Below are 20,969 nucleotides of genomic sequence, written 5' to 3' on the forward strand. Positions count from 1 at the left end.
TGGCCCAGGGTGCAGTCAATTTTTTATACGAGAGTAATATATATTTTGCAGTTCTTCAATGCAATCTCCTATATATGTCCGTTAGATCAAGCTTGTTGATTATATTCTGTACCAGGAGTCAACTGACCTTTACTTAAAAAGCCATATAGTAAATACTTTAAACATTTTCAACTCTGTCTCTCAACTGCTGTTGAAGCACAAAATCAACCACAGACAGTACATAAATGAATAAGTATAGCTCTCGCCCAATAAAACTTTATTTACATAAACAGTTGACCAGCCCATGGACTGTCATTTGCCCACCCCTGCTTTATTAGTTTTTTTAAAATTTGCTTTTCATCAACCAATTGCTGGAGAATAAGTTAAACTCCCTCTATAATGATGCGTTTATCTATTTCTCCTTGTTTCATATATTTTGAAGATATGTTAATAGATGCATACAAGTTTAAGATTATAATATCTCTAGTTTTTTAAACTTTTTGTCTTTAGTCACTTTATCTCTGGTAGTAGTGGTTTTTGTCTTAAAGTCTATTTTGTCTAATGTTAATATAGCTTATAGCAGCTTTCTTTTTAGTTGCTGTTTGCTCAATATGCATTTTTTTCATTCCTTTCTTTTACACCATTTCTAAATAGTTGTTTTAGGAATGTCTCATAAATAGCATGTGACTGTATTTCGTAAATGTAATCTGATCATCTTTGGCTTTGAAATAGATCGTTTTATCCATTTGCATTTATTATAATTACTAAAATCTTTGGAATTATTTCTGCAAGTTTTTGTGTTCTTTTGTCTTTTACCTCTTCTGTTGTTCTTTTATTTCCTTTCTTTCTTCCTTTTGGATTGTTTTTTTCTCTTTTTATTTTTTCCACAACAAAGTTTGGTAATTATGCCTTCTGTTGATTTTCTTTTACTGGTTACCCTAGAAATTATAACCTGCATGCATTTCAAATCTCATCAATATATTTACCCTCCATCCAAGCAATATTAAGAACTTAGAACATTTTAATTTCTGTCATCCCCTCCTAACTTATACTATATTGATGTTCCAGGATTTAGTTCTAGTTTAAAAACACAAACATAAAACGTTAGTATTTTATATATTCATTGGTTTATATCTACCCACATATTTACTGCTTTCTTTGTTAATCGTTCCTTTTTGCATCTCAGACCTTCTCAATGAGAATATTTTTCTTTTGCTTGAAGTACATGATTTAAAATTTCTCAGTGAGGGTTATTTGGTTGCTAACTGTCTTGGGTTTTGTCTATGTAAATGTCTTTACTTCCACTTTCATTTTTGAAACAAAGATATTTTATTGAGTTATAATTCTCAATTGAGTTACTTTCTTTTAGCACATTGAAGATATTATTATATCATCTAGTGCCTTCCAGTCTATCTGGTGCCTTCCAGTGTTATTTTTGAGGCGTCAAAGTTTATCTAATTATTATTCCTTTGAAGGTAATCTGTCTTTTCCCCCTGGCTTTTATTTTATTAAATCCCCTCTTTGTCATTAGTGTTATGGAGTTTTACTATGATTTGTCTAATTTTGGATTACTTTTCATTTATCCTGCTTGTGATATGTTGGATTTCTGTATCTGTCAAGTGTTCAGTTCATTAGTCCTGGAAAAATCTTGGCCATTCTCTTCAAATATTACCTTAGCCTCGTTCTTTCTCCTCTCCTCTGGAACTCTGATTAGATGTATGTTGGTATTTCTTGCTCTATCTGAAGTATCTCTTTCATATGTTTTTCACTTCTTTGCATATTTTTTTGGATCTTCTAGTTTACTAAATCTCTCAGCAACTGTATCCTATCTGTCAAACTTATCAGTTGAGTTCTTGATTTGTTTTCGATTTCCAGTTCTAGTTCTCGCTCTCTTTATTTTCATTAGCTTTGGTAATTTTTGTAATCTCGCTCTTAACTCATATTTCCCCCTTTTATTTCTTTAAAAATAAAAATATATGTATTTGATATATATATATATATATATGTAATAATACTTACATTCTCTATGGATCTGAGTCTGCTCTTTATTTTTTTGCTAGCTCTTGTCCAGATGCTTCTTTGTGTTTTCTAATTTTTAAAAATTTTGGTCTCATACTTTTTGGAACTTTATCTGTTGTAATTTTTTGAAGTCTGAGTAGCTTCCTCCAGAGAGAAGATATTTATTTGCTTTTGCCAAGCATCTTTGGGGGCTACCAGCCTGGAAGCACTTTAAATGTATTGTTGGTTTGAGGTTTCTAAGATTGCCCAGATAGTTTTATGCTGCAGATTATATGAGTTCTCACTTGTGTTTGCCAATTCTTAGGAAATATTTCCTTCCTCTCTACTCGGTGCCCAATTTTTGAGGTAGTCAATTTTCTAACAGTCCCTTGGAGTGAACTGTTTATTCCACTTCACCCTCATGTTAAAGGTAAGATCCTGACATGCTGCCTTTATAGAGTCTTCAGTAAGATTGCCTACCTCAAGTCTGTTCTGGGTTTTGTATCCTGATCCCATACCCCATGAACCCTCTTCTATAGCAAATGATGTCAAGGTAAAAGCTGGTTTTATTGCTCATGTCTGTGGGTTTCTATCTTCACTTAATTTCTGGCTTCTGAACAGTCTTTATAAACAGCTTACCAGATCATTCCTGCATTTAAGATGGTTTTTAAAAATATTTTATCAGCATTTTTAGTTGTTTTTAGCAGGAAAGTTGATGAGGATTCCTATTCTGCCATATTGCTGGGAAAAGAAGTCCAACTGTTTTACATTTTTGACATGACTTTTCTTTTTCCCTCTAGCTCCCCATATATACTGCGCCACCTCTCCGATCTAAGTATGTTAAAGAGCAGCCTGGTAATTTACAAATGAGCTTTGCGTCCATCCGTGCTACAACTGGTCGTTATATTGGCTGGTGCAAGGTAAGTCAATTCTAATAGTGGTTTAATATTGGAGGTTTCTGGTTTGTATTACGTACCAGTTGTTCCATTTACCCATTGATGTGTAGCAAACTACCTGAAAACTTAGTGGTTTAAAACAACAACCATTCTATTACATTTCATGATTTTGTGAGTCAAGAATTTGATCAGAATTTGGACAGGTGATTCTTCTGTTGTCTGTGGTGTTGACAAAGGTCACTCAGTGGTATTCATCAGGTGAATGGGCTAATCTAGAGAGTTCAAGACAGCTTCATTCTCATCTCTGGCACCTTGTCACAGATGGTCAGAAGGCTGGGCTCAGCTGGGAATGTTGACTGAAGCTCTACACATGGCCTCTCAGGCATGGTGGTCTCAAGGTAGTCAGATAACTTACATGGGCAGTTGAAGGCTCCTAGAGAAAATGTTACAAGACACCCTAGGCAGAATTTGTCTTATCCTCAGATGTCCAAGAATGTCACTTCTATAGCATTCTATTTTTAAATCAAGTCACTAAGGCCAACCCAGTTTTAAAGGGAGGGGAATTAGATGTGACCTCTCAGTACGAGTAGCAGCAAAGAATTTGTGGCCATATTTAACCTATGATACCACTACTACATAGATTAAAGTAGTTCAGCAAGCATTTGACACCTAGTGTGTACAAAACATTGTTTGCCCTTATACATGAAGTTCTGAGATTACTTCTGATTTGTACCTTATTTGGCTAAGCAAAATATTCACTTGTTGAGTTTAGCCCATAATACCATTCTGAATACAGTCGGCTGTTGGGCAAAATAAAATTCACCTTATTTTAATACTTAGCCTTCAGTCAGCATTATTCAGCAGGAGAGTGATGGAGTACGCTGATACAATATTGATGTTTCATTATCATCACATCAACATAGGTATGTTAGCATCAGTATCTCCAATGTCAGTGTCATAAAGATAATGTTGGTATTATTGTTGTCATCCTTCTGACCTAGTAACCACACTTCTTTTCCTCAATTCTAAACTATCTACTTGTGAACCCTTATGCTTTTTTGTTTGTAATACATTCTTTTTAAAAAGAAAATTCTAATGATCTTATGAAAGAACAAATCTTTGAACTCTGGTCATTTCAGATGATATTTCAAACATTTCATGAATATAAGGTGTAATTTTTTGAAAATTTGTGCCTGTCAAACAATTCCAATAGTACTAGTTTATACTACACACTCTTAATAATTTGATCTCCGAGGGAAATATCTTAACTAATTAGAATCTGAATCATGACCCTGAGGCTATGCCAACAGCTGGATGATTCAGACTTAAGTCTCCTAAGACCTAATTTTCCATAGGTTCGCGAAGTTGTTTTCAGTGAGGTAAATTGTTCCTGAGAGATCTTTAAATTGCTGTTGTTACTAACACCCAATTTAAGACTAAGAACTTTTTATTCTGTTAATATGTTGAAATGAATAGGTTGAAGAAGGGCACTTTTGAATGCATTTCATCTTCAGGGTAAACAGCTTTCTAATTTTTCCCTAAAAACATAATCTATTCTTTAAAAATTACTTCTGGCTCAAATTACATTCTACATTAAAGTTAGAATCATGTAGGGCACATTCCATTCCTACTCCTACTCCTTAGTGTTTTGAAATTTAGGTAGCAGTGACCCCCACTGGTAAAAGTGGATTCCTAACCTCAGCTTAGGAAAATTTCCTCCAAGAAGTGACTAGTTTTCTTCCTCAACAGTTACACGATCCCCAATCAATTCGTCACTAGGTATTATAACTTTGAAGGTGGAATTTTCTCAAGGGACAGTCCCTAAAGAGAAGAGAGGTAGCTCAGAGGCAGTTAGGGTCTGTGCTGGTTTATATAGCTTCAAACCAGGATGAACAGGATAAAGCTCTGCATCTCTGATCACCATGAAAATATCTGAGACAAAGATACTAACCAAAATATCTCAATAGCAATAACTTATTTCTTTCTTGTCTAATATAATCGTTTATATTTGCTTTGAAAATCCCTTTTGTTGTTATTTTTATCCCGTGGTTTCATAGCAGCTAGTTTTTGTTGTTGTTTTTGTCCCATGATTTCATAGCAGCTAGGTCGGAGAAAGAGATCATGTATTTGGATTATGTTTTCTGATTCCTTCAATAAAGTGCTGCATGACTATGGGCAATTACTATGGGTAAATCATTGTGTGCCTTCAGTTTTCTTCTGATGTAATTGAGATATTACCTGTCAACAAATGTGTATAAGAATATTTCTTGCATTAAAATAAATTAGTTAGAAACAGATAAAAGGAAAAATGTGAGTTAAAGCTTTAATCCCTCCAGTGGGTTAATATAATCTTAATTTGCAAAGAATTTATGTTCCTATTTAAAAATAAGATGGACACTAGTCTGTGTAGGATGATTTCTATCCTGAGATAAATGTCTTATTTCAATTTTTTCTTGTTCTAATGCACACTAAGAAGAGAAGATGAAGCACTTTTCTTTAGGCTTTCTCTTGTTTTTGTTTTCTCCACAAATCATTATGTTCTTGTGCTGCCTATTTATTGATCAGATATTGCTTCTAAGATGAAATATATCTTTCTTCATGCTTTATTTAAATTTCATTCATTTTCCTAGGCCATTATAAAATAAGATGATAAATCTTTGTATTTCTGCAATAACTTTTCTTTGACTTGCTCTGCTTAATTTATAGGTATTACTTTACCCATTTATATGAGGAAACAAGTATTATCTATGTTAAATAGATTGAAAAGTAAGAAATGAAGAGAAGCCAAGTTCAACAAGTATCCCCATCGTGAATAAATAGCACAGCTAGATTTAGATTTGGGCGGAATGCGAAGTCACCGTTTTAATATAATCTCAGAGATGTGGACTGTTTGATCTAATCATCAAACATCTTCAAACATGCAGATGTTCTTTTTTCTCCCTTTTTGTTTAGGGTGTTTATGACTTTGTGAAAAATGGGATAATGGATACAGTACAATTTGGAAAAGGTAGGTGAGTGAACCGTCCGTAATTAGAAATGTTCTATTGTCTTTTTAACTTGCAAGGTTTAAATGTGAGAAAAATAAACATGGTATGTTATTCATTATCATATTTTGCCAACTCAGAAGATGCTTTGTATAGCAGTTTATGATAATAATAAAGCAATAGTATCTATCATTTCTTTAGCAATTATTATATGCTAAGGCCTTGTGATAAGCATTTTACGTAATTTATCTAATTTTGTAGCATTTCTATGAGTGTTAATATTGGAATTACTCCCATTTTACAGATGAGGAAACTGAGGTTTAGAAAGGCTAAGCAGGTTACCAAGGTCACATAGCTAGTAAATGGCAGCACCTGGACTCAAACCGAGGTCTGTTTTAGCTACAAAGTCTGTATTATATACTCATAAAACATAAATTGGAAACTTGCCTCCATTGTTATCAATTAGTTTAAATAAGTGCTGTTTGCTTTTAAAATGTATAGTATTTTGCTGTAGATTGCTAGGAAACACTATACCTATCAGTCACCCTAGAATATTTGAGCTAATGTTGTAAAGCAATTGTATTTGACTCTTTAGTTTGATAATAGTGTTTGGCAGCAGATAAAGCTTCCAACTAGTCTTGGCCTAAGCCTGTTGTCAAAATAAATGTGTATGGGAGACAGAAAGATCAGCTAAAATTTTAAATGTCTCCATGATGTTGATCACCTGTATGTGTATTATCATTATTTAATGTATGTATTAGTTAATTCCAAATTAGATTCCTCATCAATCTTGTGGAATATAAGTGATTGCCATTAAATAATTATGTGTCTTTTTGGATTGCATGGAACCAGAAGCAATTTAAATATATAAAAAGCCAAGAAATCTGTACTTTTCCCCACCCTCCATATACTTTTTGTCTAGGTTTACTTCTCATCCTGATCATTGGTTTTAACCAAAAGCAACAGCTGCTCTGAGGTTATTGGGGAGTAGTGTCAAGCAGAGTCTGCTAGCTCTGTGTATCCTTAGACTATTGTTCAAAGTTCCCTGATGAAGTATCTATTTCAGTTATTATTTGATCCTACTAATGTTTGAACAGATAAGGCCAGGAGCATTTCCATTATGGAGATATAATACATTACACAGGAATTTACTTTATAGTAATCCAATTAAGATGTACACTCTAGCATCATATTTTATTAAAGAGTGATAATCACCTCTATTATTAAGAAAACAAATATCATTAAACCAGCTATGGAAGGAAGATTTTATTTTGTAGCAAGTAACTATTGTAACCAGCTTTTTAAGTTGCTGCTCAAATCATTATTTTGTGTGGCTCTTTTGAAGAGTGTTTAAACCATCTTAGCAAATCTCTTTAAGTTTTCTGCATGATATCTATATATAAAGCCCAATTGTAGTAAGTCATTTATATTAATTTTTAACTGATTTCTTGAGATGCCTATATCTATCTGAAGAATCCACCTCGAGATTTTCTTCCGAAAGTTGGAGTCATTACAGTCTCAGGGTTGGCAGGCTTGGTTTCAGCGAGAAAAGGTAGGCTTTAAAAATATGTATTCCCTTTTCCAATGCCTTTATATTAATTTCTGAATTTTACTATCACAGGAAAACCTCATATCCTTTATTGAATATTATTAGGACAGGCTGTCGTAAAAATTTTTTAATTCTGTAGCACAGCATGTTTACTTTTATAAAGACTTTTTGTGTTTTCAAAAATATAGCTATTCCAAATGATGTTCAGCACCATTAGTTATTAAGGAAATGCAAATGAAAGCCACAGATACCACTACACGCCTATTGGAATGTCTAAAATTAAAAAGACTGATCAGAGCTAGTGTAGTTGAGATGTAGAGCAAATGAAGCTCTCATACACTGCTGGTGGGAATACAAAATGGTACAGCCCTTCTGGAAGGTAATTTGACAGTTTCTCATAAAGTTAAACATACACTTACTCTGAGACCCAGTAATCCACTCCTGGGTATTTCCTTGGAGAAATGAAAAACCTATACATAAATGTTTATAGTAACTCTACTCATAATCGCCAAAAGCTGGAAACAACTTAAACGTCCTTCAACAATCAGCTAAACCTTGGCATATCCATACAGAGGAATGCAACTCAGCAACAAAAGGAATGAACCATTGACACATGTGACAGTCTTTATAAATCTGAGTTAAAGAAGCCAGTCTAAAAAAGTTACGTGTCGTATGATTCCATTTATATGACTTTCTCAAAAAGACAACACTATAGTGACGTTGAGCAAGTCATTGGTTCCCAGGGATTAGAAGTGGGGAGAAGGTGTGACTGCAAAGAGTGATGGAACTGTTCCATATCCTGATTGTAGCCGTGGTTACATGACTCTATATATATATTAAAATTGAGAGAAGTGTACACCAAAAAAGTTGAATTTCCGGTATCACCATTTAAAAGTAAATTTTTAAAAATATATAGCTGTTCCTATTAAAATTGTAATTTATCATTTTGTTTCTCATCTTCTAGATAATTTTATTTTTTAAAAGATCTTGAGATTCTCTAGCTATCAAAAAAAAAGATCTTGAAAATTTTATGTTAATGTAAAAATGTATACTAACCACTCAAACTACTTTTCTCTGCTTAGTCATAACCACCCATATTCTGAGGGCTGTATTAAGGATTTGAGGCAGAGATGATGATGGCTCAGAAAAAGTTTTATTTCCTCTTGGTCTCATCCTGACCAAGGTTGCTAGAAGTGACATCAGCCAGCTCAGAATGGAGTTTATGAAATGGACAGACAAGTCACTCAGTACTCTCATTCAGCACATGAGGCTTGGAATATTTGATTTCTTTTCCCCTTTTTTGCCTCGTATGTCTCTACCAACTTTGTCCTCCCCTTCTCACTATACCACTTGTGTAAAGGCTCCCCAAGACCACCCCCAGGTTTGATGGTTAGCTAGGAAGACTCAGAGGGCTCAGCCTATAGTCATATTCTGGCTAAGATTTATTACAGTGAAAGGATGCAAAGTAAAATCAGTAAAGGCAAAAGGCACATGGAACAAAGCTTAGAGGAAACCAGGTACAAGCTTTCAAGAGTCCTCCCCCAGTGGAATCATATAAGATACACTTAATTCCTCCATTAATGAGTTGTGACAGTATGTGTGAGATGTCAACCAGGGAAGCTCATTAAAACCTGAGTGGCCAAGGTTATTATTGGGGGCTGGACATGTAAGCACTGTCTATCTAGCATGTACCAGATTCCCAGGAAGAAAGTAGTTGTTCAGCATAAACCGCATTATTTGCATAAACAGTTTAGGCACAATGCACCACTCTTATGATTCAGGGAATGTTTTCTAACAGTGTAGGGAACTGCCTACCACTCAGGTTCCCATATGCCAGCCTAGGGCCAGCTTTCAAAGCAGGCCTTTCTAACAATGGCAGACTCGAGCATACTATGTTAACTCTCTTCTGCACACCATTAAATAACTTTCTTTCATAAGCACATGGTGAATTTTGTCTTTGCCCGTCTTCCCTCTCTGGTATGGAAGTCCCTCTCAGTAGGCATTACTGCCTCTCCTCCTCACTCAAGCCCTTTCTAAGCTGGTGCAGTTCTCTGGTCAGTAGCCATTTTGATCACCTTCCATTCATCCTCTCTCCACAACTCAAGTTGCCAGTCACTGTCCCCAAACTAAAGTACATGTGGTTGGAAGTACAGCTCTGAACCAGTGTGGAATCTGATGTCAGATACCTTATGGTTGGTTTGCCCAGCTTTAGTCCTTAAAGTAACCTCAAGTACACCTAATCAGATACAAAACCTCTGTGAATTATAAGAACATTCCAGCATTCTAACTCTAGCCCAGGTATCTCATCCCAATAAACTTAACACTTTCCCTGTAGCTAATATTAATGGCTCCTTATATCTCGTCTTTTATTCTAACACTGTGAGAAACTTCTATTGAATACATACGATAAATTATTCATTAGGAAAAAAATTGAAAACCAAGATCACCATATGTAACAATAGGACTCAAAGAATTAAATTTTGAAGGAAATTGGCCAAAACATATTACTTAATTCTCAGTGAGAAACTCATAATCCCAATTGTAAGAGAAAATGTTTCTTAGGTCTTTCACAGTGTCTCCAAATGTCAGAGCTAGAATAATCCAACCCAGTATTTTTCAAACTTCAGATTTCAACCTATTAGTAGGTAGTAAAATAAACATAGTGGATCTTAGGAAACATTTTATTAAAAAATAAAATAGAGGAGAATAGCAAATATCAAAGTGTTTTGTACTTAGTATGGGTAAATATTGTTAAACTTTTGTCTCAGTGGAGTATGTGTGTGGGATAGGTCATAGGTCATGATGTAGTTTGTTCTTTAATATGAGTCATGGTCAAAAAAGTTGGAAAGCTGTTGGTTTAGTCTAATCCTGTTATGCTACAAATAGAGGTGCAGAGAATGAAAATCTCTCAGTGATTTCATAGTACATAGCTAGTTACTGACTGTGTCTAGAGTCGTTCCTACTTATGGGAGTAGGGCTACTGAACCCAAATGAAATTTATTTTCTCATAGACTGACCTTTCATATCAAGTAAAGAGAGGATGAATGTAAGTCTTTTTAATATTCAAAATGACATGTCAAGGAAAAACTGCCACCTTTCAAGTTTAGGAACAGCACAATTAGGAGAATTTGGCTAAGTCAAGGAAACCTACAACAGGAAATGTTCGGTCAGTAAAATCAAGAAGCAAACTATAGATGCTAGACTAGTAATGAGTAGGACTAGAGTAAAGGAGCAACTTAGGACATATTTTAAAATGCATAGACCCTCTTTCCCACTATGAGAAAAACCGATCTAAATCTAAAGGAAAGCTAAATTAGAGGCTGAATCAACCTACCCACCCACCTCCCCCAAGCTCAGTCTATGGTAGACATGACTGTAGAAGGCCTCTGTACTAATAGTTAAACGGGACAGAGAAATGCCTCTTGTTTTCACCTTCCCTAAACTGTAAAGTCGCCTGCAAACATTGCCAGGTATTTTTCGCCTTAGTCTTTATTGATATACCAGATAGGCTGTTTCATTTTTAAATTAAGGACTGTAGGAGCTGTTCCAGACAATGAAAGTACTTACCCCAATTAGAAATCCCATCATCGAATTGCCCAGATCATATTTACAGAGTCCAGTGTACCCAGACAAGCATTTAAGGTACATATTTTCTTGAACCAACAGTCTGTTTGAACTAAGCTATGGCTTAGACTGGTGAGTTTCAGACTATTCTCCAGAACCTGGCGTTCCATGGAAGTGTTTAGCGGTGATAGAGGGATAAAGGAAAAGCCATGCAGGTGGGGCTCAGTACTGAGCCTCCCTCCCCTGGGCTAATCAGAGTAGCTTCAAGTTTATGGGTTTTATATATCAAGTTCCTAGTGAAATTGTTTTTGGAAGATTTTCTTTTGAAAAGGATTTTGGTGTCAAAAAGTTTGAAAATGAATCTTAGATGCTTAGTTACGGCACTTTTGGAAATGAATGAATTATCTCAAGTTACTTGCAATTATTAAATTATTACTTCAGTATTTTAAATCATTGACATGAAGAAGTTAAAGTCTTTTAAATTCTTTAGCTGATTAGTTAGTTGGATCTTTAACCTTCCTAGGAACTTAATCAAAAAGGATATATAAAGACAGTCCATTTCAGTTCAACATGGTAGTTGATTAATTCTTTATATTATCATGCTTTATTAGATACCTGAAAAAAATGTCCTTACAACTTTGGGTTTCTTAAGACATGAAAAAATACCTACTTTTAAAAAAGAAGAAAATCATCAACTCCCTTTGTGTAGGTAATTATCAATATTAGATTAAGAATACTTTTAAATTGGACATGACAAATGAGGAGTATTAACGGAATTGTGATCCTTAAGGACATTTGAGCTACCATCTTGGCTGGTCTTATTACCTAAAGAGTAATTTAACAGAGGACGATGGCTTAAAGGGGAACAAAGAAAACATTAAAGTTATAAAACTATCAAGTCTCTGGTAACATCTGTTTGCAGTTTAATAGTTTGTTTGAATTTCATAGGTTCTAGGTTTAAGAAAATTGCTTATCCACTGGGGCTGGCCACTTTAGGAGCATCTGTTTGCTACCCAGTTCAGTCAGTAATAATTGCAAAGGTAAGTTCTTTTTAAGTGATAGCTACATTTCAGTATTTGTTTAAACTCTCAGTGTGACAATATTTAAATGTCATACAGCACCTGCAACATTTAATTTTCGGAGAAATATAGTTGGTATCAACTCTTACGTTGGCAAAATGACATTAGCATCTCAGCATGGTAAATGCCATTCTTAATTACATGATCACAAATAAATAGGATGACTTTGTTTAAATATAATTTAACCATATAAATGCTGGTTTGAGGATTAAGTTCAGAGACACTGAATTATAATTTATGAGGAGAAATACCACTCCCTTGTTGAGCTATGCAAAATTCAATCTGTAATTAACAGGAAATTCCACCTGCTCGCAGCTGTCACTTCAGCAGATTAACCTAATGCAAGAAACAACCAACTGATAGATAACAGAGGTTTCTGAAGGTAAAAAAAAAATACACACACATATACAAACTCAATTTTGAAACCACCTGGAACTAAGCAACACTTTCCATGAATCTGCATTATCGTTGTTTTGTCATTTTCTTGTGAGCTGACCTACAAATTCAGATTCTCCTACTGATTTGAACAGTTTGTGTCAGTATTTTATTTTATTTTTAACACATACTCAGATTGAGGAGAGCTTTCAGATATGCAGTTTTTTCTTCCTTTCCTTCTTTCCTTAATTTCCAACAGTTAACATTTCCCCTCATACTTGAAGCAATGTGTAGTGTTACCAGAAGGATTTTCTGTACTTGTGTTCTCATTACTGCATCTCTTCAGTTGCTGAGGTAGATAGAATTGCCTATTCAGTATTTTGAGAACGTAAAGCATATAGTCCCCTATGTAGTTTGTGATGTGATCAAGCTATAAAAGCTTATAGCAAAGGAAGAGAGCATTGTTCTTTAAATCTAGTTATACTTGAGGTAATTGATGGATAAAATAAGAAACTTATTTTTAAAAATCTTGCCTAAGAATTTACATAGGAATTAGCCACTTAAATTCCTATGATGTTAGTGCTGAGAGAAACCTTTGAGCTCATTAAATTCAACGTCCTCATTTTCTCATTTGCTGATAAGGAAACCATGGCCCAGCAGTTTTGCGGTGACTGATCTGTCCAGAGTTCTCTTCAGCTTCAGGGGGCCTGCTTCCCTGGCCATTTTTCTTGCCAGTGCGTGATGCTGCCACTGATTCTTTTTGTTCATTTTAGAGTAATGACTTCATGTTTTTTAATAGAATTGGTACCTACTCATCCTTAAATAATTTAAACATTAATGAAAAGTGTAGAAAAAAGCCAACTAACCACCTGAAATTCTTCTATCCATAAAAATATCAGTGTTAACATTTGATAGAATGTTATTCTAAACATTTCTCCCTGCATACATAGAGATAGAAAGATTGATGGGTGAATATGCAGATACAGTTTCATAAAAACAGGATCACATTATAGTATGCATCTTATTTTTAATTTTAAAAATAAAGTATTAAACTTAATTTTGCTTTAACAGAAGCAAAATTTTTTAATTTTTCTTTAACAGAAGGAAAATAAATAAAGAATTGCTGAACTTCAAATAAAAATTTTTATGATAAAAGAGGGATTAATATGAGTTCCTAAAAGTTCTTCTATGGTTAAACAATGTTTGTTACTTAAATTTCTAGAGTTGAGACCCTTGCTTTTCCTTTGACTGTCATATAACAATGTCATATGTAATAATTGGTGGATTCATATATATGTATATACATGTATTATATATATATATGTATATGTATGTGTACTATATATAGAACATGGGTTCTTAACCTGAGATCCATGATGGACTTCACAGAATCTGTGACTCCCCCACCCGAAACTGTGTGAAAAATTGTATGTATACAATAGATGCCTTCTACTTTGATATTATCAGGACTAGTAGTTAACAATTAATCGAAAGTGCTAAAGCAGGAAGTTTTTAAAAAATAATAAATATTTACCCTAAATATTTTATTTCAAATTAAAACATAAATGTGTGTTCATTTTTCTCTCTTTTTGAAGCAGGGCTTTTCTATGAGTATGGGACGACTAGTTGAAGGTCCACAGCATCTTTCTTATCGTTAGCCATATATGTAATATGTCTTTTACTGTTTTCAGTTTAGGTTTCTTTAAAATAGAATGAACACTTGGGGCTGGCCCCGTGGCCGAGTGGTTAAGTTCGCGCGCTCCGCTGCAGGCGGCCCAGTGTTTCGTTGGTTCGAATCCTGGGGGCGGACATGACACTGCTCATCAAACCACGCTGAGGCAGCGTCCCACGTGCCACAACTAGAAGGACCCACAATGAAGAATATACAACTATGTACCAGGGGGCTTTGGAGAGAAAAAGGAAAAAATAAAATCTTTTAAAAAAAAATAGAATGAACACTTAAAAACATTTTTAAAATAATCTGAGTGCGGAATCCTCTTAGATTTTTATTATTTACCCCAGCCTTTTACAGTTGTCTTGCCCACCTTTGGCAGTAGTTATTCTTTTAGTAATTTACTTTGGAGTTTTTGCAAAGCATTTAACTTAATTTTCCTAGACACAACAATTATCTTCACACTCATATTTCATCCTACTATGGTACATTTAAATTGTTGAATTATAGTAAAACTGATGTAGAGACTTGCAAACGAACACAACTTATTCTTGGTAAGTGTGACAGACTTGTGACTTGTGACAGACAGTACTTGAGCATATTGGACAGTGCCTACTAACGATGAATATTCAGCATTCTATGAAAATCATTTATTATAAATTTTTTAAACATCTTCATTTAATCAGACAAGCCTCTTAAAAGGATGTCAGGTGAGAGCTCTTCTACTGAATGTGTATTTTTCTGAAGGAAAGGGCCCGTTCTTTTCAAGAGATTCTCCAAGGGTTCTATGATGTAAAATAGGTTACAAAACGATAGTCCAGAAGGTCCTTGGAAAAATAAAAGTCACACTCCCATTATTCACAATTTTGGAAATACACTTCAAGATGGAATTACTCTTTGCTTTCTATATTTTTTCTTTACAATATTTTCATTATTAACTTATATAAAGAGTAACAAGCAATCTGTTTTGGAAACTATAAAATATTTAAGAACTTATCAAATAATGTTTTATGACCTGTTTTTTTAAAAACTATTAAATTTTACTGAAGGGCATTTTCTTAAACCTGAATACATTGAGAGATACATCTTGTTTCTGGATGAAAGGACTCAATATGGAATATGACAGATGTTTCCAAATTTACAAATTCAGTTCTTAGAAAATTCCTGGATTTGGAGGGAACATGACATTGATTCAAGCAGTATTTGTTGTCCATCTGCCATGTGTCAGTAACTATACTAAGCTATAGCATAGACAATAAAATAGACCAAGAGAACAAAAAAGAAGGTCCAAAAACAAATGTATCGAGTATGTCTTTGTATACATTATGGGGAGACCTGCGGGGGTATGGTAAAGGTGACATTTCAGATCAGCGTGTAAAGAAAGGATGGATTATTCAAGAAATGTGTTGGAATAATTGACTTTTTGGAAAAATGCTTAGATCTTTCCCAAATATCGTGCAAAAATAAATTCCAGGTGTAATAAATATCTAATCATAAAACATAATACTATAAAAATATTAGAAGAAAAAAGAGGCGTATTTGTGTAATCTTGAGATAGGAAAGGCCTTCTTAAACAAAACATAATCCAGAAGCCATCAAAGAAAGAAATGTTTTTTACTCCATCAAAATAAATAAATTTCTGTTGATCAGTATACCATACACAAAAGTAATGGATAAATGAGAAACTGGTAAAACTATTTGCAACATATATAACAAAGGACTAAATAATATCCTTCATATATTAAGAGCTCTTATAAATTGATAGGAAAAAGATGAATGCCCTCTAAGAAAATGAAGAAAGTATATGAAGAAGCAATCCACAAAATAAGAAACATAAATGAGGGCCGGCCCTGTGTCTGAGTGGTTAAGTTCGCACACTCCACTTCATTGGTCCAGGGTTTCGGTTTCACCAGTTCAGATCTTGGGTGCAGACCTAGCACCGCTCATCAAGCCATGCTGATGTGTTGTCCCACATGGCAGAACTAGAAGGACCTACAACTAGAATATACAACTACGTACTGGGGGGGTTTGGGGAGAAGAAGAAAAAAAAAAGATTGACAACAGATGTTAGCTCAGGGCCAATCTTAAAAAAAAAAAAGAAACATAAATGGCCTAATAGATGAAAGATGTTTAACTTCATCAACAATCAAATAATTGCAAATTTAAAAGATCATTTAGATAATTGATTTATAGCCTTTCAATTTGATGAAGATGTAAAAGATTCATAATACTGCTACTGGTAAATGGGTGGAAAACCAGACTTTTGGTGGGAGTGTAAATTGCTGCAGTATATCCCTGACTTTCTGGAGGCAATGTGGCAATATTATCAAAAATTAAAATGTATGTAATCTTTAATCCACATATTTCACATCTAGGAACCTGTCCCAAGGAAACACCACAAAGGTATATGGTCCCAGTTGTATGTGTGCGGATGCTAATCACAGCATGCTCATAATTGCCCAAAAAAGGGGAAACATCCCATATGCCCATTAACAAGGGATTTGTTAAACAAATCATAACGCCCTTATGCCCATCAGTAGGGGATTTGTTAAACAAATTGTGGTATATCCATTATAGAATACTAACTATGCAGATCTTAAAAAAGAAGCATATCTATTGGTATATAAACTGATATGGAAACATCTCTGTGACATGTTGTTAAGCTTTTAAGAAATCAGATGTCAAAATAATATGTATAGTGTGATCCCATTTGTATTTAAAAAGAAACCAAGCTAAGTATATATGTGTGTAGTTTCTTTTAAAATTTAATTTAAAACATAACTGAGATTGTAGTGTATAATCTATTATTCTCTAATCTCTTTTTGTCATGGACTTCTATCCATGTTAGTCCGTATAGATCTACTTCATCCTTTTTGGTAGATCTATAAGTATCGGCATTCCATTTGTTTTAAAATACTATGCACGTGTGTATATAATATACATATAAGAGTAAAAATTGAGAAAGAATATCCATACAACTGGTGACAAAGGTTACATTGGAGGGAGGAAGAGGACTGTCTTTATAATAGTGGATTGGTTGATTTTTCTTAAGTGTAGGCATATCCTTACCAAAAACAATAGAAATATTTCTATTTAAGGAAGAAAAACATAGTTTTCAAAAATTTATGTTTAGGGGCCGGCCCCATGACATAGTGGTTAGGTTCAGCATGCTCTGCTTCAGCGGCCCAGGTTCACGGATTCAGATCCCAGGTGCAGACCTACACCACTCATCAGCCATGCTCTCTGGTGGCAACCCACATATAAAGTAGAAGAAGAGTGGCACAGATGTTAGCTCAAGGCTAATCTTCCTCAAGGCAAAAAAGAGGAATATTGGCAACAGATGTTAGCTCAGGGCTCATCTTCCTCAGGAAAAAAATAAATAAATAAGTTCATAGAAAGCATAATCCTGGAAAGTTCCCCAAAACCACTTTAAAACTTGAAAAATCAATAGCTATTGAAATTACTTTTACTGTAATGAACAAAAGGATGGGAAAAGAATAGAAAGAAGGAATCAGAAGAAGATTTTCAAAGAGAAAGAGATATGCATGAAAGTAACAGCAGCTTCAGGAATTCAGTCAGCATCATAGCCTCTACCTTAGTGTGTTTGTAGTTCATTTTTTATTTCAGGTTTCTACCAAAAAAACAGTATTATTCTCTGGAGAAAAACACTGATGCTTTTTCTTTGTGACCAGAGAAAGCACTATAAAAATTAAAGCAAATCATTAACTTTGTAGCATCTTCAAATCTCATTTTCTCAGTCAGCTGTTTATTATCTCAAACTATCTTTCCGAGACTCCTGTGAAACAGACATAGTTTTCAATTTACATTTTACCGTATGATTGAAAACTATACATTTTTTAAAGACTTCATTTTTTTAGAGCGGTTTTAGGTTCACAACAAAATTAAGGGGAAGATACAGAGATTTCCCATACACCCTCTGCCCCAATGCATGCACGGTCTCCTCCATTATCAACGTCCCCACCAGAGTGGTACATTTGTTACAGTTGATGAGCCTACACTGACACGTCGTTATGACCCAAAGTCCACAGTTTACATCAGGATTCACTCTTGGTGTTGTACTAACTGTACACTTTTTAGCCTTTTACATGAAACGAATTTTCGTATGAGACAGAAAATGGAGCTTTGTGTTATATGATCTAGAGATTTATATCTTTACCATTGATTCTGACCTGGGTGTTCATATAAAATACCTGACATAAGTTTTTAAATATTTGTTATTTTAACTCTTAAAAATATATGTTATTTGACTCACTTTTTGTTTTAATTAGGTAACTGGGAGAAAGGCATATGCTACAAGCCAGCAAATTTATGAAGCAGTTAAATCATTGTGGACAAAAAACAACAAAAAAGAGTCACTTCCTGAACCTAAAGAAAAAACTAAGGTAGAGTTTAAATGGACTAAAAAAGTAGACATTGAGTTTTGTTTGGGTGGCTGTTGGCTTGTAACGGCGTGTCCCAGACAGAGGTCAAGAATAGAATGAAAGGAGATGAAGGAGCCTAATCCCTTCGCATGCTGTAATTTTTTTAGGATATTTTATTCTTTTAGTAAACTGATTTACTTATGAAGGAAAATCTTTTTGGTATACAGCTAGGAAGCCCTGCTGAAATAGAAATACCTGCAAAAACGCCTCACGACCTGAAACACTCAGTGCCTTTGCCAACAGAATTCAGCTCCGAAACGAAGACCAAATCGGAATCCCCCTCAGGTTTGTTTGAAATGATTCAATTTTGTTTTCATTCTTTTCTTAAATAATTTTATAGTGTTATAATTAGTAGTTTGAACTTATTTACTTGTTTTCTTCGTAAATGTTTTGTCTTTCTAATGTCTGTAGTCTATATTTCTTATTAGGTTATGAAGTACTGAGGTGCCTGGGGCTGTTTCTGATTGCCACATGGTTCATAACGCAGATCTTTGCATATGGGGGTATAGAGTAGCACTGGCAGGTTGAGTGAGTGAAGCATTTAATATTACTTTATAAATGTGAGCTTTCTCATCAGGTGGAGGAAAATCTGCCTTTCTGGATTCTATCAATTTGCAGGATCTAAGTATGCATCACATCTACCTAGAAGAAATATCAGCTTTCCATTTCTTGTGCTATTTACCCCTCTCAGTTTTATTTAGTTTAGATACCGGGAGAACTTCCAACATTAAATAGTGAAAAATAGCACCAATTATAATACTAATAACTTTGCTAGTATTAGATACTCACAATTAATATCTTGTGGGACCAAATAGCAACAATTATACTGTCTAGGCAAATATACCATGGTTTTACTGTGATAAAAAAGAAGGTAACAGAGTGTTTAATACCACTTCAATAGTGTATTCACATAAACCCACCAGTCACTGGCTTGCATAGGTTTGTCTTTCTGTACAAGGTGAATGGTACTACCCATAAGTTGTCTTATTGCAAAGGAAATAGGGCCAACTCAGAGGTAGAGAATTAGGAAATAATGATAATATCTGCCTTTTATTGAACACCTACTCTGGTGCAAAGAGCAGTAAGTATGTTATTCAATCCTCACCCAAAAAGCAAAACAAACAAAAAGGACTCTGGTGTATACATGTAATTATAATCATTTTATGGTGAAGAGACTGAGACTCAGGGAGCTTAAGTAATTTGCCCAAAATCATACAGCTTATGAGTGGCAGAGTTGTGTTTATAGTCTGGATCTTCCTAACACCAAAGTCCCACCTCTTTTCTGTTGTGTATAGATTATCTAATTTAAAACTAGAGTTTAGTGTCTAATTTCAGCCTCCTCCTTTCTCACTTAATCTTTCTAAGGTTGTCACTGACTAACAAACCCAATCTGAGCTTTACTGTTTTCTTCTGTTACCTCTCCTTTCTAATCAAGAAAAGTCGTGCAGTTTTTAGACTCTCTCTGATTAATCAACAGTTGACCACATTCCCACAAGTATATAATATATCCAGTCATTTTCCTAAATGTCTGTCAATTCCAAGTATCTTTGTGGAGATGAAACATGTTATAGCTTAATAGTGGGACCAAACCATCCCTAGCCAATGTCTTTTCTTCACACATCTAGATTCTGGAACCCTTTACCCACCTGTCATGGGTAATGTGATAGATGAAAAGAATTCTAAGGAGACATGTAGAGGGGAGAGAGATGCTAGTACTATTCATCTGTATCATGTATCATTCAGAGTTGATTATACAGTAGAGCCTTGGGATTCACCATTTCTACATTTCACGTGCAGTCCCAAAGGTCTAAGACATAGGAAACAGTAGTGAATATGAGCACAGATTTTAGAATAAGACCTGGATCTGAATCCTACATCCAACATTTACTAATTCTATTGTCTGGGGCAAGTTATGTAATACCTTAAGCCTTAGTCTCTTCATCCATGTAAGGAGGACAATAATAGTGTTATTCTCACATGGTTGTTGTGAGGATTACATGAGAGACTACATGTAAAGCACAAAGTACAATGTCGAGCACACACTAAGTTCTCAGTGAGCGTTAGAAGATAACATTATCATTTGCCTAATTAGCCATTTTTCCAATAAATTTATTTTCCTTGAGCACACTTTGAGAGCATGTTACTTAGCTGGGGAGCCTAGCCATGGCCACCACTTACCACGATACAAAATAGATTGGGTGTACTGTCCAACTGTATATCATGCCTCTGAATATGAGTTTGATTGTTCTCTATCATCGATATACATTTATGGTGAAAATTATGTTATTTTGGGGATCACAAATTTGGAAATTTGGTGAAATGGACCTTTTTGAAATCTGATGAAAGCAGAATAAAATCTCTCACAGTCTCACAGGATTAATGTCCCTCTAAAGCAGAGGTTGCAAACTATGGCGCTTGTGCCAAAGCTGGC

At 34.6% G+C, this 20,969-nt stretch overlaps 1 protein-coding gene across 3 annotated transcripts in view; it reads left to right on the forward strand.

The window, feature by feature from the left end:
- The window catches only part of APOOL (apolipoprotein O like), a 70,455-nt gene that overhangs the window by 44,375 nt on the left and 5,111 nt on the right, over positions 1-20,969 (forward strand). For all 3 annotated transcript variants that reach the window (XM_014827510.3, XM_014827511.3, XM_070502926.1), the window contains 6 exons: positions 2,778-2,897; positions 5,826-5,880; positions 7,311-7,409; positions 11,919-12,010; positions 18,386-18,499; positions 18,706-18,823. In XM_014827510.3, coding sequence (XP_014682996.1) covers positions 2,778-2,897; positions 5,826-5,880; positions 7,311-7,409; positions 11,919-12,010; positions 18,386-18,499; positions 18,706-18,823 — 598 coding nt within the window. The remainder of the gene's footprint in view (positions 1-2,777; positions 2,898-5,825; positions 5,881-7,310; positions 7,410-11,918; positions 12,011-18,385; positions 18,500-18,705; positions 18,824-20,969) is intronic.

This window comes from Equus asinus, chromosome X, assembly GCF_041296235.1.
Source record: "Equus asinus isolate D_3611 breed Donkey chromosome X, EquAss-T2T_v2, whole genome shotgun sequence".
In the NCBI taxonomy this organism is placed as follows: Eukaryota; Metazoa; Chordata; class Mammalia; order Perissodactyla; family Equidae; genus Equus; species Equus asinus.